The sequence below is a fragment of the Scylla paramamosain genome, chromosome 17, assembly GCF_035594125.1.
Source record: "Scylla paramamosain isolate STU-SP2022 chromosome 17, ASM3559412v1, whole genome shotgun sequence".
Taxonomy (NCBI): domain Eukaryota; kingdom Metazoa; phylum Arthropoda; class Malacostraca; order Decapoda; family Portunidae; genus Scylla; species Scylla paramamosain.
This window is the reverse complement of record NC_087167.1, coordinates 17,300,344-17,317,878: the sequence shown is the minus strand read 5'-3', so window position 1 is coordinate 17,317,878 and position 17,535 is coordinate 17,300,344. Positions and strand designations below refer to the sequence as shown.

General features: G+C 38.5%; 1 protein-coding gene across 6 annotated transcripts in view; it reads right to left on the bottom strand.

Annotated features, from left to right (window-relative positions):
- The window catches only part of LOC135108529 (tigger transposable element-derived protein 7-like), a 32,552-nt gene extending 20,546 nt beyond the window's left edge, over positions 1 to 12,006 (bottom strand). For 2 of the 6 annotated variants that reach the window (XM_064019642.1, XM_064019643.1), the window contains exons 1-5: positions 10,773 to 12,006; positions 9,061 to 9,233; positions 8,515 to 8,763; positions 8,193 to 8,293; positions 1,135 to 1,256 (exon numbers count right to left, since the gene is read on the bottom strand). In XM_064019642.1, the coding sequence (XP_063875712.1) occupies positions 1,135 to 1,256; positions 8,193 to 8,293; positions 8,515 to 8,763; positions 9,061 to 9,233; positions 10,773 to 10,867 (740 nt within the window). In that variant the 5' untranslated portion in view covers positions 10,868 to 12,006. Of the gene's footprint in view, positions 1 to 1,134; positions 1,268 to 3,648; positions 3,840 to 8,192; positions 8,296 to 8,514; positions 8,764 to 9,060; positions 9,234 to 10,772 lie in introns of those variants that run through there. The other 4 variants (XM_064019640.1, XM_064019641.1, XM_064019645.1 and 1 more) reach the window with 4 other exon arrangements.
- Positions 12,007 to 17,535: the final 5,529 nt, after the last annotated feature.

The following is a 17,535-nucleotide window of genomic DNA, read 5'->3' as shown; positions in this document are numbered from 1 at the left end:
AGGAAAAGAGCTATGCCTGTGCTGTCCTGTCTCCATATCTATAAGCATCCAGCTTAACTTTAAATTCATGAATATTTTTTGCTTGTACCACTGTTTCATCTACGTTGTTCCATATTTCTATGCTTCTATTTGGGAAACCATATTTCTTGATACCTCTTCTTGCTGTTTTCTTCAATTTCATTCCATGTCCTCTTGTATCTCTTGAGTCCCACACAAATAAGTCTTCTTTGTCAACTTTATCCTTACCCTTTAAAGCTCTGTATATAGCAATCAGGTCACCTCTTTCCCTTCTCTCTTGTAATGACAGATGCTTCAATCTCCTTAATCTTTCTTCACAGGTTAAATCTCTCAAACTTGGTACCAATTTGGCTGCAGCTCTTTGGATCCTTTCTATTTTCCTTATTTCCTTTTTATTATGGGATGACCAAACAATTGTGGCATATTCCAGTTTTGATCGAATCACATATTCCGTCAACTTTCTCATCATCTCTTCATCCATGTAAGCAAATGCCCCTTTCATCTTTCTTAGTAACTCATAGGTTTCCCCAACTATTTTGTTTACATGTTTTTCTGGTGATAAAGTATCACTGATTGTAATTCCCAAGTCTTTTTCTTCTTTGGTTTTCTCAATTTCCACTTCTCCCATGAAGTAGGAACTTGTCAATCTTCTTTTGCTTTTTCCTAATTCCATCACCTTGCATTTCTTTGCATTGAATTCTATTTCCCATTTCTTACTCCATTTATATATCTTATTTAGATCTTTCTGTAATATTTCACAATCCATATTGTTTTCCACTCTTTTCAATAATTTTGCATCATCTGCAAATAGACTTATATAACTGTCAACCTCATCCACCATATCATTGACATACACCAGAAACATTACGGGGGCTAAGACTGTCCTCTGTAGTACTCCACTTGTAACTCTACACCATTTTTATTTTTCTCCCCTTATTACTGTTCTCATTTCTCTATCCCTCAAGAAGTCTGTAATCCAATTTAGTGTGTGTGTGTGTGTGTGTGTGTGTGTGTGTGTGTGTGTGTGTGGCCTAACCCCATGTGGGACTGTTGGTCTACTATATAGATAGATAGATAGATTATTTCAAGTTAACAAAATCCAGGAGAAACTTTTACCTTGATTCACCTTCATATTGCCACAAGTCCACAAAGCTTTCTGGAACTGTGAGTGAAGGTTCAACTTCCTCTTTAATATTTGTCTCAGGAATCTGGTCCATTCTGTGCACCACCAGCTTCTCCTGAAATGAAACTGAAATGTAATAAAGTTCAGTAAATGTTACCTTAGAATGTAAACTTCAATCCCCTTTTTGCTCCTCCCTCCACAAAAAAAACTTGGGATCCAAGTGGGAAGCCAGGATTTCTGGGTTGGGAGAAAAAAATCTGTTAAATTTCACTAACCTAACTCATAATTTCATAAACTTCAAAAAGCACCATTAGTTTTGATTGTTATTACAGTTTTATCATACATTATTAATGATTGTGTAAGGATAAGAAAGCCACAAATAACTGATAACATGATCACATCCCTAGAGATAATATCAACCTAAACTTTACAATACATTTGAAAGATTGACTGTGTAATGAGTGACCTTTCATTACTTTCACAGTTGTGACACTGGCATGAAAGTAGACTTTGACTTGGTAGAGGTTCCAAAAGTCAGGGTTGCAAAATACATCTAAAATCAGTGTAGTTCAAAAGTGCTCTACTTTCTCCTATCCCTAGTAACCTTCCTCAACACTTAGGGAGGTTATTAATATAATTAAACCTAGCAAACCACCTGTCTAATGCAAGAGTAAACCAGTATTCTCAATCATTCATCCCTTTCTCTGGTAAACTCTGAAACTCAATGCCTGCTTCTGTATTTCCACCTTCCTATGACTTGAATTCCTTCAAGAGGGAGGTTTCAAGACACTTATCCTTCAAGTTTTAACTACCACTTTGGACCCTATTCGTGGACTGGCATTTCAGTGGGCTTTTTCTTTTATTGGATTTTTGTTGCCCTTGGCCAGTGTCCCTCCAGCATAAAAATTCTGCAAGGGTCTCTGTCTTCTCACAATCCTATGAGTGTAACCACAATAAAATATACAGATAATACTGAACTAACATTAGCCTTTCCATCTGAAGCCTACATTAAGTTAAATTAGTTTTAGTTTTAAATTCAGCTCATTAATTTTATTGCTAATCCCTTCATTGTGTAGACCATGACTTAAAAAGCCACCATATTCTTGCCCAAAAATAGATAGGGCTAGTCCCTGTCTTAAAATTAGTAGGCTTGGGTTATTTCCATAAAACCATATTTGACAATATATTAAGTACCTTGGTCCTCTCAAACCCTGTAAGAGTGTAAACACATCAGAATTAACAATAATATATTAAGTATTCAACAAGCCACAATGAGTATGTTATCCCTTTCACAAGCTGTTATCAAACTGTTGTCAAGTGTTGGACATGCCATGATCAGGAATGCTGAGTGACTACGTCCCGAAGCATGTGTGTCAAAATATTCAGGTACATATTTCTTCCATTCTAATACTGTATAATACTTTTAATAATTATTGTTGTTTGGATTATCTTATTTAATTATAATGGGTTTATTTTACAACTTTACATACTAAGACCAAGTCAACATTAATCCTAATCCCAGGTTCTGCAGTGTTTTCTTGATTTCCAGAATTCTTCACTTCTTATATGTGATCCGTCCATTATCCCTGTAAGATCTGCTGCATTACCCTAAATGGTAATTTACCCCCAGTTTGGGAACCACTACCCTAGTGTTACTCCAGTAAAATCCCTCTTATCCGGCATCAACGGGACCGCCGACATGCCGGATACTTGAATAGAAGTGAAATTATGTCCACAATCACCACCCTACACTCACACATCTTACCATAACAAAGATCAGCTGATCTTAATCAACAGCTGATCTGATCAGCTGCTTAAGTGTAAGCACAACACGCTTCCTCTTTTCTACAACTTTAGGCACGATGAAGGCGTCAGGCGATAAACGGTGCACACGCGGGACTGAGTCACTGAGTAAACACAGTGCAGTGGGCCATGGGTGGCGCAAAGCAGTGAGGGGACAAAGTATGCCTCGCGTGGGAATTTTAATCGATTTTATGAGTACACATTGATTTTTTATTGATTTTAAAGCTCGGGGAAAAATGTGCCGGATACTTGAAGCTGCCGGATACTCAAATGCCGGATGAGAGGGATTTTACTGTACTTCATAATTAAAAAATGCAAGAACTGTTCAAATCAATCAATGAATCAATCATACTTGCCAAAGTACCCTAGCTATGATACAGTGTTCATGATTTGCTGCTTGATGATCTGAGAGCCACTGGTGTAACACAAGGAGCACTTAGCTACGTAACCTCTTTAATACGACGATGCACCTCACGTGTAATGGCTCGCCTGTACAGTCATACAGTGCCACACCTCGCACGTCACTCTCCTGTCTTCTTCCCATGGTCGATCCATATCTCATTCGGCCTTCTAGGTGGCACATTTTGTCTCTTGCTTGCCTTACACAAATCTCTCAGTTCCACCCACCTCCACTCTCAACCAATCATAAAACAATAAATAATCAATGCCCCTCATATGGTAAACCCCCTCCCTCACTGCCTTACCCCTCTGCCTGGGTGTGCTTCCCTCAATCTTGGTTTGTCCTTCATGGCTGTCAGTCACCTGTTCTGCCCTTGCTTTCTCTTACTGGTCAAGTGGTCATGGATGACATTTCTGATGGCAGTAGTGGGGATGAATATATCCCAGACATGGAGGTCAGTACTGATGACTATGATTCTCTGAGTGATGAAGAACTTGACATTTCTGAAGTAGAGATGAAAGAGGTTGAGGAAGGTTGGTGGCTGATAGAGGATGTGTTTTCTGACAAGCGTCCTGATGCTCTACTCCCCTTTGTTTCTTGGTTTTCTGGACTGAATCCTGCACTAGAGGATTTGTCTGTCATGTCTTTTATTGATGCTTTCTTGCTTTTCCTTTGATGATGAGTTGGTAAGAAAGTTAGGTGAATGGATGAATGAGAGGGCTGTGAAATACTTTGCTGTAAACCCTGAGAAACAAGGTCATGTGAACAGCATTATTTGGCACCCAGTCACACATGATGATATGTACACATTCCTTGCTCTTGTTATGGCAAATGGCTTTGATGCCCATTAACTACTGGAGCACTGACATGCTGCTTTCTGGCCCTGCTTTGTTTGGTAAAGTTAAGTCATGGAACCACTTTTTTAGTATAATGAAATTTCTGAGATTTTCTCCACCAGGCCTTGTCAGAAAGAACTGTCCAGCAACACGCAATGAGCCATATCTAGACCTGTTATGTGAATGCTGCCAAATGGTTATGAGACCATGGAGGAGTGTAGTTGTGGATGAGACATTAATTTTGCGGAAGGGGAGACTAGCCTTTCACCATTACATGAAGAGTAAGAGGTTAAGATTTGGTGTCAAAGTGTTCATTGCCTCTCCATATGATGAACAGTGGAAGGGGTATTCATGGAATTTCATGTTGTACTATGGAAAAGACATATTCGCTCTTTGTGACCCAAATGTTTTTCATCTTTCTATGTCAGAGAGAATTGTGGTGAAAATCCTTGGTGACCTAGTTGATGAAGGCAGACACATCATAACTGATAACTGGTACACCAGCCTGAAGTTATCAGACTACTTGCATACTCGAGCAACATTGCTGACGGGTGTAGTCAGGCAAGGGAGAGGACCACCCAAAACAGAGCAAAACAAAGATCTTGAAAAAAAAATCAGGGATGTCTGCTAGAAAAGGAAACACCTTGTGAAATGGCAAGACAAGAGGGAAATCAATCTCTTGTCTACCAAGTATGAAGCAAATATAGTAGAGAACTAAAATATACTTTGGTGGGGAAAAAAGTATTTTACAATAAACCACTGCAAGTAGAAAAGTACAACAAGAAAATGGAGAGTACAGACTATGCAGATCAAATGCCTTAAGAGAGCCACAGGAAGAGCCTAGCATGGTTCAAGAAGTTATGTATCCATTTCATGTTCAGGATACTGCTAAATTCTTTCATTGCCTATAAGATTGCACACAGCACCACCAGTGTGGACTTTTTCATTTACATAAGGGAAGTATCAAGAGAGCTCCTCCTCCAACACAACCTTGGTGCTGCAGTGCTTGCTAATGTACACTCACCAGATGTTCACAAGGAGAGAGTAGTAAGCAACACTCATCAGTTCATACTTCTTGAAGAAAGAAAAGAAAGAGGTGCAAGATGTGCTACCCAACATGCTAAGACACAAGGTATCATTGCCCCAGGGCAATGATACCTGGTGTCTTTGATGTGATGGTCACCCTGGCTTGTGTTCAATGCAGCACTACGGGGAATGGCATGGCAAACTTTTTCAACTCTGTCTGTCAACATCTACCTTCCCTTCTTGCTGGAAGTTTGCCTATATTCAGCCTGTTCCTAAAAAGGGTGACCATTCTAATCCCTCAAACTGCCATCCTATTGCTTTAACTTCCTGCCTATTTAAAGTTTTTTAATCTATCCTCAACAGGAAGATTCTTAACTATCTATCACTTCACAACTTTCTATCTGACTGCCAGTATGGGGTTCCATCAAGGCAGCTCTACTGATGATCTTCCGACTTGCCTTACTGAGGCTTGGTCATCCTCTTCTAGAGATTTTGGTGAAACTTTTACTGTTGCCTTAGGCATATCAAAAGCTTTTGATAGAGTCTGGCACAAAGCTTTGATTTCCAAACTACCCTCCTACAGCTTCTATCCTTCTCTGAGTAACTTCATCTCAAGTTTCCTTTCTGACTGTTCTCTTGCTGTTGTCGTAGACAGTCACTGTTCTTCTCCTAAATCTATTAACAGTGATGTTCCTCAAGGTTTTGTCCTGTCACCCACTCTCTTCCTATTATTCATCAATGATCTTCTAAACCAAACTTCTTGTCCTATCCACTCCTAACCTGATAATACCACCCTGCACTTTTCCACGTCTTTTCATAGATGTCCAACCCTTCAGGAAGTAAACAGTTCATACAGGGAAGCCACAGAACACCTGACTTTGATCTCTCTAAAATTTCTGATTGGGGCAGAGCAAACTTGGTATTGTTCAGTGCCTCAAAAACTCAATTCCTCCATCTATCAACTCAACACAACCTTCCAGACAACTATCCCCTCTTTTTCAATGACACTCAACTGTCCCCCTCTTCTACACTGAACATCCTCGGTCTGTCCTTTTCTTATAATCTAAACTGGAAACTTCACATCTCATCTCTAGCTAAAACAGCTTCTATGAAGTTAGGCATTCTGAGATATCTCTGCCAGTTTTTCTCATCCCTCAGCTGTTAACTCTGTACAAGAGCCTTATCTGTCCATGTATAGAGTATATTTCACATGTCTGGGTGGTTTCCACTCATACTGCTCTTTTAGACAAGATAGAATCAAAAGCTTTTCATCTCATCAACTCCTCTCCTATAACTGAATGTCTTCGACCTCTTTCTCATCACAGCAATGTTATACCTTAAGCTATCTTCTACCCCTATTTTCACGCTAATTGCTCTTCTGATCCTGCTAACTACATGCCTCACTGCACTTTCTTCTTTCTCTCACCCCTATTCTGTCCACCTCTCTAATGCAAGAGCTAACCAGTATTCTCAATCATTCATCCCTTTCTCTGGTAAACTCTAGAACTCCCTGCCTGCTTTTGTATTTTCACCTTCCTATGACTCGAATTCTTTCAAGAGGGAGGTTTCAAGATACTTATCCCTCAATTTCTGACTACTGCTTTGAACCCTGTTCGGGGGCCAGCATCTCAGTGGGCCTTTTTTTTATTGGATTTTTATTGTTCTTGGCCAGTGTCCCTCCTACATAATAATAAAAAAAATATATATACATATATTCCATCAAAATACTGATTCATAACCAGATTATTAACAGGCTGGATTACTGTCATTTTCTATACCATCAACTGCCTAAAGGCAGCATCATACAGACCAAATTTCTCCCAGCATGCTGCCCATTTTTTGCTGGCAAGACCAGCGACACAGCAAGTTTGACGTCATACAGGGACTGGACCATTGTGTTGATGCCTCATCACTCCAACAACAAATCCCAAGCCAGTATCTCTTCAGCTACTTTATTTTGCCTTAATTGTTGAAAAAAAAAAAATTAGATGTAATTAAATACGACTGCATGTTTTTCTTTTTAATGGCTTTCGATTTGATAATGAAACAAGGATGCTGTAATAAATCTTTCGCTCCACTTTATAACTCATATAGGCCATATGGTGTTGTCTTCATAGGCCACGGCCACACGCTGCTAGCCATGGTCAGTCACCCTGGGAGTTGAGGTGGCAAAAGCACAAACAGGTCCTACAGCCAACACCCAGAGTACCAATTAGTAGTCTGGATCCACTATAGCTCAATTACTTTGTGCCAAGCTTTCACACTCCAGCAAAACTTAGTGTGGAACTGTTTATCTCACCAGCTGCAGCTATGAAATAAGTGCCATTAGTAATTTCACACATCACACAATCAAATCGCAAGTACACACCATCACATATACTTAATTTTTCTAAGTTTAATAGTTGACAATTTTACTCATACAGTCCAACAATATATTTCTATTTTACATGTAAAGCTTGTAGTCCAACAGTCATTTGATTTCACATACTCTCAACCAAAGATACTAGAATACCATTGCATACTTTGCAACCTTGTCTGACCTCCCATACATACCTAAATCCTCTATACCTTCCATCTTGTCCTTACTAGTGTTGTAGTAAAGGCCAGACTTTATGGCAACTGCATCAAACATCAGCACACACACCCTGTCCTTCTTATCCATGATGTCAGCCTTCTCTTTCAACTGCTTGAAAATACACTCATTCCAACCTATTTTAAATTCAAAGCTGTGGAGCCAGGACCTTAAGGTTCTTACTGCAGGCAATGCAAAGATCTTTGACATGAACCTGTATGCTTTTGGGCTTTTGTGATGCAGTGCTAATGCAAAAGATGTATCCGTTTTGGTATATCGTCGTCCCTTTTTCATCACTTTCCCAAGTCTAATTTGAGAAGCAAATAGTTTAAGTTGTATATCAGTTAAATAATTTGATGCATACTTAATAATTTCTGAAGGTACTGAAAATTTCATGGACTTTAAGTTCCTAACCTTTTGTAATGCACTGTTTTTCATTTTAAGCCTGCTGCAGTGTACCTTGGCTTGACGGTGAAGGCACGGCATCTTTCCTGATTTTATAGTCAGCATTGTGTCTGGAAAAAGAAGAAAAAACATTTGTGTCATGGAAATTAAAGTTATCCTTTTCATATATGGAGCAAAATTGGGTCCTCATACCTAGATATTTCCTTAATGCCACAAAGCCAAGGTCATATGGCATAAGCTTATGGTTTGGAATTTAGGAAAATAAGCAATATGATGACAGTAAGTGCTGCAAAAATCTTTCCTAGAAGGGGTTGATTTTCTGAGCATTCACCTTTATTTGGTGCTGCAGCAATATTGTCTGGCTGAGGTGAGGAGGAGGATTGGGCCACAGCAGCTGGAAGGGCCTCAGCCACAGCAGGTGGAGGAGGCTGAGCCACAGCAGGTGGAGGAGGCTGGGCCACAGCAGGTGGAGGAGGCTGGGCCACAGCAGGTGGAGGGGGCTGGGCCACAGCAGCTAGAAGGGCCTCAGCCACAGCAGGTGGAGGAGGCTGAGCCACAGCAGGTGGAGGACCTTGGTTGCCTGGAGGAAAGTGGGACAGGTAATTTAATAACTAAATTCAAAGGTACCTATTCATAATGTATCGTGCGAGGTAATGATGTCACTTCATGTTGATAAAAGTGTGAACTTATTTGTAAAACAAAATTATTCAACCTAGGTACCTAGTTTTTTGGTACATACCATGCATTTGCAAATTATGTGCAAATTTCTTTTTTGCTAATCTTACTTACATTTATATATTATTTCCCTTCTTTATTTCTTTTAAATTATGTTGATGCTGCAAATACATATCTCATTATCTTTAACAAATGTACTTACTCTCAAGGTTTTGATCTGGGCAAGCATCACTCCTTAATCTTGAGGTTGGTAGGCCACTCACATAATTCCTTGGTGAAAAATTAAGGCTGCAGACTTTGTAACTTCTATGCAGTTGCTCCACCGTTTTACCCTCAATGTGAGGTGACTTGACAACATTTTGCCAAGTGATGCTCCTATGAAAACAATGTTATATTAGCAACATAATCTGACAGCTAACTGGGAATGCATACTGCTCCATCTCTTGAAAGCACCAGACTGATTGAAAGAATAAAAGTAATTCTTACCAGGATATATATAGCAGTAAGTAAACAGTAGTACAATACAACAAATCTGTATTATTAATCTTCATAACTACAGTACAAATACAATATAAGTAGAAGACATATGTTGTGACAACATTAAGTCTCCCACCTTCTTTAAGTAATTTAAAATATGAAGCATGTTATGCACAATATATATATATATATATATATATATATATATATATATATATATATATATATATATATATATATATATATATTTACTTTCAGAGTATTTGGAAGTGTTATTTTAGGTTTGGAAAACATAGGCTAAGGTTTTGCGGTAATGTTTCAAATTACAACACCACTTGCATTGGTTGAAGGGGAGCCGTTCAAAGGTGACATTTCACAGGAGTGACATAACAATGGAGTGACAAATCAAATAAAAAATTCAAAGGAATGACATTTCATGGTTAGGTAAATTTTGGTTAGGGTAGGGTAGGGTAGGGTGGGATTGGGTAGGGTAAGGCAGGGCAGGGCAGGGGTAGGGTAGGGTAGGGTAGGGTAGGGTAGGGTAGGGTAGGGTATGGTAGGGTACTGTAGGGTAGGGTAGGGTAGGGTAGGGTAGGGTAGGGTAGGGTATGGTAGGGTAGTGTAGGGTAGAGTAGGGTAGGGTAGGTTGTTGGGTTAGTTTAAGGTGTCACTCCATTTTTATGTCACTCCTTTCATACCTGTTTGTCACTCCTTTGAAATGTCACCCTTTCATATACACCAGGTTGAAGTGAATATTTCTTACATCTGTTAGATTTGGGTGTGTTTTGCGCTGATCAGATAACCGTTTCCATGGCAAAGAAGCAGTTTTCCGTTAATTGCCCCCCAAGTGATAGAAACCAAACATTTGCGACGAAATAAATTACCATTATGTTCCAAACACACCCACATCAAAATAATACCTAGTATAAAAAGTAAAGATAAAGTAGATCGCATACGCAGTGCTGCCCAGACCTGCAGCATTCATCTCCGTAACGGCCTTTGAGTCTGTGGTGGATGAAACATCGATATGTATGTTTCATCCACCACAAACTCAGAGGCCACGTTGCGAATGAGCGCAACAGCTATGCGCATCATTGTGTACGCGATCCACTTTACCTTTGCTTAACCTTAACCAAAGTAAATTATTCATAGTATCCTAGTCTACGTACAACAAACCCAGCACAACTGTGACACTGAGTGGGGTTTTTATCTGAAAAAATAACGGTTTCACTTGCTTAAGTTTCGGTAGGTTTAGGTTTGGTGTAGATTAAGCTATGTTTAAGGTAGGAAGGATAAATTAGGGTACGTCAGGCCCAATTACTCTAAATAATTACCTGCAACGTTAAGACAATCAGGAAAGATTCTAATCATAAAACCCTATAATCATAAAACCCTCTTTTTGGTACGTTGATTGATGTACATATACTTGGTTACTACCTCTCTCCTTCCTTCGGAAAACGGTGAAAAACACACTGAGGATGAGTGTGCTTGGCTCTTCTGCATAATACACAAGGGTGTGGAGTTCCAACCATGTTTCCTGTATGTATGTTGACAGGTACACAAGTCAAATCTTCCGCCAGTAACCAATATCCAATGAATCATTACTTTAAGGTTGGTATTAATAAAAGAACATGAAGAATTTTTATCTAAAAACATTTTTTAGGATTTCTAGCTAGCAATAGGTTAATATAATTGTAAATTATATAATTTTGGTTGAAGAACAGTGCAAACATTGAGACTGTCTTCCTTTCAGGCCCAAGACCAAGCCCTGCTTACTCTGCAGCCAGCGCCTCTAGCGTCCTTACCACGAATTGTAGTTTTTTGAGGTACCAACTAGGCTAATATCGGAGTCTCCCATCTTTCCCTTTTAGTATCTTTGCTCTCAACAAGTCCAGCACCACAGCCATTTTCCATTCTTCCCAACAGCACAAAATGAGCTGCATGACATCATTTAGTGTTCAGTTTTCCCAGCTGGCAGCACAAATGGGCAGCATTGTGGGAGAAATTTGCCCTGTGTGATATCACCTTAAATACCAACTAAGAAAGATGCTAATAATCATGAATAAGGCTGCCAGATTGATAAAGAATGTATCACTCTATGGAAGAATTGTGCCAATCCTCATTGAGCTGCACTGGTTAGCGAATCAGGCCAGGATTATATACAAAATTTGTGTGCTAACCTTTCAGGCAATGTTGACTGGTAAGCCAGAGTATATGTTAAGACCATTTCAATTAGACACAAGTAGGCATGTGTAAGAAGAGCACAGTCTGTTGGAGCCTAGGTGTTAACACTGACACTGGTTTTAGAGCCTTCAGGAACTGTGCTTTACAGCTATATAATAGGCTGCCTACCTGTGTTAAGAACAGTCCAAATGTTGTTATATTTAAGAAACATCTAAAAAATCTTCCCCTTTACAGGCTGTTATGATCTAGTGGATCCAACATGGAATTTTATGCATTGTAAGCTATTTATACCTGTCATGTGCAATACTGTCCTTATTAAGCATTTTTCTGATAATGCAAGCTGTGATGAGTATTATTCATTTCAACATTTCCTTATATTATTACACTGTTTACTTTATTCTTATATTGTACCATGAGACAATATCATTCCTTTACATTTATTCTTCAGTACTATTACTTTTCAAACTATTTTTTATTATTCTTACCTATCATTTTTATTATTATTATTATTACTATGATGATGATGATGATAATAATAATTATCACTATTATTAGTTATTGTCATTTTCATTAATATTATTATTGTTATTAATATTATTATTATTATATTATTATTATTATTTTTATTAATATCAGTATAACTAGTATTAGTATTATATCAATATGTGCATTTTTTACCTCTATTAACTTTTGTGTTTAACAAGTTACTACATTTTCCTATTTTTATGTATATTTTTATGGAGACTTTGTAGAGCATCACCTTATAGTGAAATAGAGCTAAATAAACCAAATAAAGATAAAGATAATGTTTTCAAGGGAAAAACAAGCAAATTAATTCAAAACAGGCTGAAAATGACCAGAAAATAAATAGTTTAGTCTGGAATAGTGAGACTGGTGAAAGAGTGAAATTTTACCCATGTAAGTGTGAACCCATCATAATTGGCAATATACAAAGCATGCTTGGTATTATTATGTAAGTGCACCTGTATCATGGCAAAAAAAAAAAACCCATTGAAGTAGTTGTGTCACATATAACACAGTGCTGCATATCTTTACTGCCACAAATTGTTCATTGCCGAGATGTTAATTTTGATCACATTTATCATTAAGGTAGGTTAGGTTTAGTTAGGTTAGGTTTAGTTAAGTTAGATTGGTTTAGTTAGGTTTGGTTAGGTTAGGTTTGATTGAGCTCTGTTTCTTTCAGTGTCATGCATGAGTAAGAAACTATATTTTTCTTGTAGACTCTGGCGTTTTTTGGATGAATCTCGGTTTGTTTTTGTCACAAATTATTGGTTTATGTGTATGAGATGATAAAAAACAAATAAACAAAATGGTTTGTAGCAGAAAGTTACTAGATTCATTCAAAGCACATCAAAATCTGGTATAATTGCAGTTTCCCCCAATAAATCGCATGTAAGTATGAAGTGTCTCATGGTCTAGATTACACTGCTAGGAGCATTTCTAACCCCATATTACCTTGTTGCAAACGGTTAGGTTAGGTTAGGATAGGTTAGGTTAGGATAGGTTAGGTTAGGTTAGGATAGGTAAGGTTAGGTTAGGTTAGGTAAGTTTAGGTAAGGTTAGGTTAGGTTAGGATAGATTAGGTTAGGATAGGTAAGGTTAGATAAGTTTAGGTTAGGTTAGGTTACCTTAGCTTTCTGGTTGTGTTCAAATATACTAATGGTGTGGGTTCAAGGGGGGCACAGCCCCCCTAGTTATAATAGGTTTTTGGTTTGCTAAATTTAGGAAATTTCCTTGACTTCTAGGGAAATTTTCCTACATTTTCAAAGTCTATACCACTTGTATGTGCCCCCCCCCATAAACCCCCGGTTCCCCACAGGCCCCCGAGCTTGCTGGATGGGTTGGGGGGTGTGGGTAGCAATTGGGGATATTGGGTGAAACGGCAAATTTACCCAGTCTACCAGAAAAATGTAGTTTTGTCTGAAAATGTTAGACAGGTGCACTTATATAAATTTATTGTATGCTTAAGCTGCACAAAAAACTTAAGTCTTAATAACTGGCTGCTTGTCTACATATCCATACACCATTAATACCTTTCTTTGGTAATGATAGATATAGTAAAGTGTTCAAGTGACTACCTTGGCCATAATACAGTGACACACAGCACAATTTAGGCCACACACACAAATCCTGGACATCTGCCCTCAATAGCTCGAGCGAAGATGTTCTAATTGCTGCTTGGGCAAGACCGTGACACACATAAACAACACAAACAAACAACACAGCCTCACTAACGCCTCACCTTAACACACACAAACACACACACACTGCTATGTTAATTAAGACCATAACATACTTGAGTGATCCTGATAAACTAGTACCATAAAACAAAACAAGGCAAAGTTGTTCTCTAAAACTTCTTTCAAGACCAAACACCCACACCTCTCCTTTAACAGCAAATAACACCAGAAACACTCATACCTCTACTTTCACACTAAACACCAGTAATACTCACGCCTCTCATTTTTTTTTTTCAATACCAAATACCAGCACTCGTTCCTTCAACACCTTCAAGCAACACACACACACACACACACTGCTGCTCCCCACACAGCACAGTCAGGTGAAGAAGCTAAACTGTTGCCGATGGTGTTGCAAACTGCCTCGCCTTGCTCAAAAGTAAGAACACATGAAACCATTAAAGTATTAGGGACTTTGTATCCTCGCCCGCGAAAAAGACTCATCATTTATCTTGATCTTGATGTTACACATTACACAGGATTGCTCCTTTTAGAACGATAACTCATGCAGGGAAAAACAAACCAAACAAATATAAAATAAATTCATTCTAATTTGTATTATTTCTTAGCAATGATTCCCGCCAGTAGAAATTATATATATATATATATATATATATATATATATATATATATATATATATATATATATATATATATATATATATATATATATATATATATATATATATATATATATATATATATATATATATATATATATATATATATATAGTTTCATATGTGCATATGCAAACGCATGTTTTGACTATATGTAAACATAAGTGCATATTGTAACTTTTTTTTTTAATAGGGCATATTTTTGAGAAGTTCTTATGTTTATGATAAGTAGTCTATATGTAATAGTATTTTTTTATTATAATCTTGTAAGTCTCATAATTAGTATTTCAAAACTGGTTTTGAACCGGATTATGCTACATACTTCACAAGTGGAATTCCTACACTCAGTTAACACGGTATAAGGATATTCGTATTTTGTACACGGAAAAGTTGTTTGCCTATTATTTTTTGTTCACATCCTAGAAATAGCAAATTCCCACTTTTATTTAATCTAATTTAATTAATTAATTAATTAATTAATTTATTTATTTTATTTATTTATTTTTTTTCTTAAGTAGGAGGGACCACTGAGATGCCAGTCCCCAAAAAAAGGGTCCAAAGTGGTAGTAAAAAATTGAAGGATAAGTGTCTTGAAACCTCCCTCTTGAAGGAATTCAAGTCATAGGAAGGTGGATATACAGAAGCTGGCAGGAAGTTCCAGCTTCTGTATATCACAAGTCCATTGATATGAATGATATGAATGATTGAGAATACTGGTTAACTCTTGCATTAGAGAGGTGAACAGAGTAGGGGTGAGAGAAAGAGAAAAAGTCTTGTGCAGAGAGGCAGTGGGAGCTGGGGACGTATGCAGTTAGCAAAAGCAAAACATTTATCATGAAAATAGCGGTAGAGGATTGCAAGAGATGCAACATTGCGGTAATGAGAGACTAAAGACAGTCAGTTAGAGGAGAGGAATTGATAAGATTTTGATTCCACGTTGTCTAAAAGAGCGGTATGAGTGGAACACTCCCATACATGTGAAGAATACTCCATACATACAGTATGCTTCACGCAAGGCCAGCAAGTTAGCAGCTGGAGCGTGAGAAAAACTGACGGAGACGACTCAGAACTTCTAACTCCATAGGTGTTTTATTTAGAGATGAGATGTAAAATTTCCAATTTAGATTATAAGTAAAGGACAAAACCGAGAATGTTCAGTGTAGACGAGGGGGGCAGTTGAATGTCATTGAAAAGATGAGATAGTTATCTGGAAGGTTATGTCGAGTTGATAAATGGGGGAATTGAGTTTTTGAGGCACTGAACAATACTAAGTTTGCCGTACCCGAATCAGAAATTTTAGAGAGATCAGAAGTCAGGCGGTCTGTGGCTTGGCTGTGTGAACTGTTTACTTCCTAAAGGGTTGGACGTCTATGAAAAGACGTGGAAAAGTGCAGGGTGGTATTATCAGGTTAGGAGTGGATAGGGCAAGAAGTTTGGCTTAGAAGATCATTGATGAATAATAGGAAGAGAGTGGGTGACAGGACAGAATCCTGAGGAACATCACTGTTTATAAATTTAGGAGAAGAATAGTGACTGTCTACCACAGCAGCAATAACGGTCAGAAAAGAAACTTAGGTTGAAGTTACAGAGAGAAGGATAGAAGCTGTAGTAGGGTAGTTTGGAAATCAGAGCTTTGTGACTGATTTGTGCTTTTGATATGTCTAAGGCAACAACAAAATTTTCATCAAAATCTCTAAAATGGGATGACCAAGACTCCTCAACAGCAAGATTCTGAAACATCTATCAGTAGACACGTGCCAAAACGATAATTACTCCCGGTGAGGTCTATCATTAAACTCAGCTGTGACCTCACTGAATGTTTCCCTTTGTGCCTCACAGCACAAGGGTGCAGTCACAGCCTGCCCTCTAAAGGCAACTCTCTTCCTTCACACAAAACTACATGCACCTAATAACACACACACACACACACCTTACTCAAAATAATCATGGCAACTCCTAAACCAGGCTCGGGGTCCCCATCTGGGGAGGGCACCATAAATGTCCCCAGGTTGGGCTTCTTCTAAGTGTCTTGACACCCCCCCAAAAAAATTCTTCATTAATTTCTGCAGCATTCACAGTCTTAGATCTAATTTTCAATCTGCAGAACACCACCTCTCCTCCACTAAACTTCATCTTCTTTTTCTTCACTGAAACACAGGTGTCCGAGGCAGCTGACAGTAGCCCCTTTCCTGTTCCCTCCTACTTTCTCTATCCTTATTTTCAATCCAAAGTTGAATGTTGTGTCTATGTGCGCAACAACTTAAACTGCTCTCGTGCCCACGCTCTTGAATCTTCTGAGTTTTCCACCATCTGGCTACGACTACAGAGTCACTCTGAAACTAAATTTATCTGTGCTGTATACCTGTCAGCTAACTCCTCTAACTATAAGAAATTCTTTGATTACCTAATTTCCAAAGTGAAGCACATTCTGACTCTCTTCCCTTTTGCAGAGATCTCCATTCTTGGAGACTTCAATGTTCACCGCCAGCTTTGGCTTTCCTCTCCCTTCATTGACCATCTTGGTGAACTAAACTTTAACTTTGCTATCCTCCACGTCCTAGAGCAACTGATGCAACTGACCCTACTCGTATTCCTTGATCGCCTTGGAGACACGCCTAACATTCTTAATCTTTTCGTAACCTCTAATCCTTCTGTTTATGCTGTTACCCTCTATTCTCTGCTGGGCTTCTCTGATCACAATCTTATATCTGTATCTTGTCCTATCGCTCTAATCCCTCCTCAGGATACCCCAAAACAGAGGTGCCTCTAACGTTTTGCTTCTGCTTGTTGGGGGACCTGAGGAGGTATCATGCTGATTTCCTTTGGAATAACTACTGCTTCCGTGTCAGAGACCCGTCTCTGTGTGCCGAGCGCATAACAGAGGTGATAATATCTGGAATGGAGGTGTACATTTCTCACTCTTCCTCTCGACTTAAACCTTCCAAATCTTGGTTTAACACAGCCTGTTCTCGTGCTATACATGATAGAGAGATGGCCCACGAAAGGTACTTGAGCCTTCCATCACCTGAATCAACAGAAAGTGTTAAAATCTTTCAGGATCTAACTTACCTCATGACTTCTGGCACCTAGCCAAACACATCTCCAATAACTTTTCTTCTTCATCTTTCCATGCATTA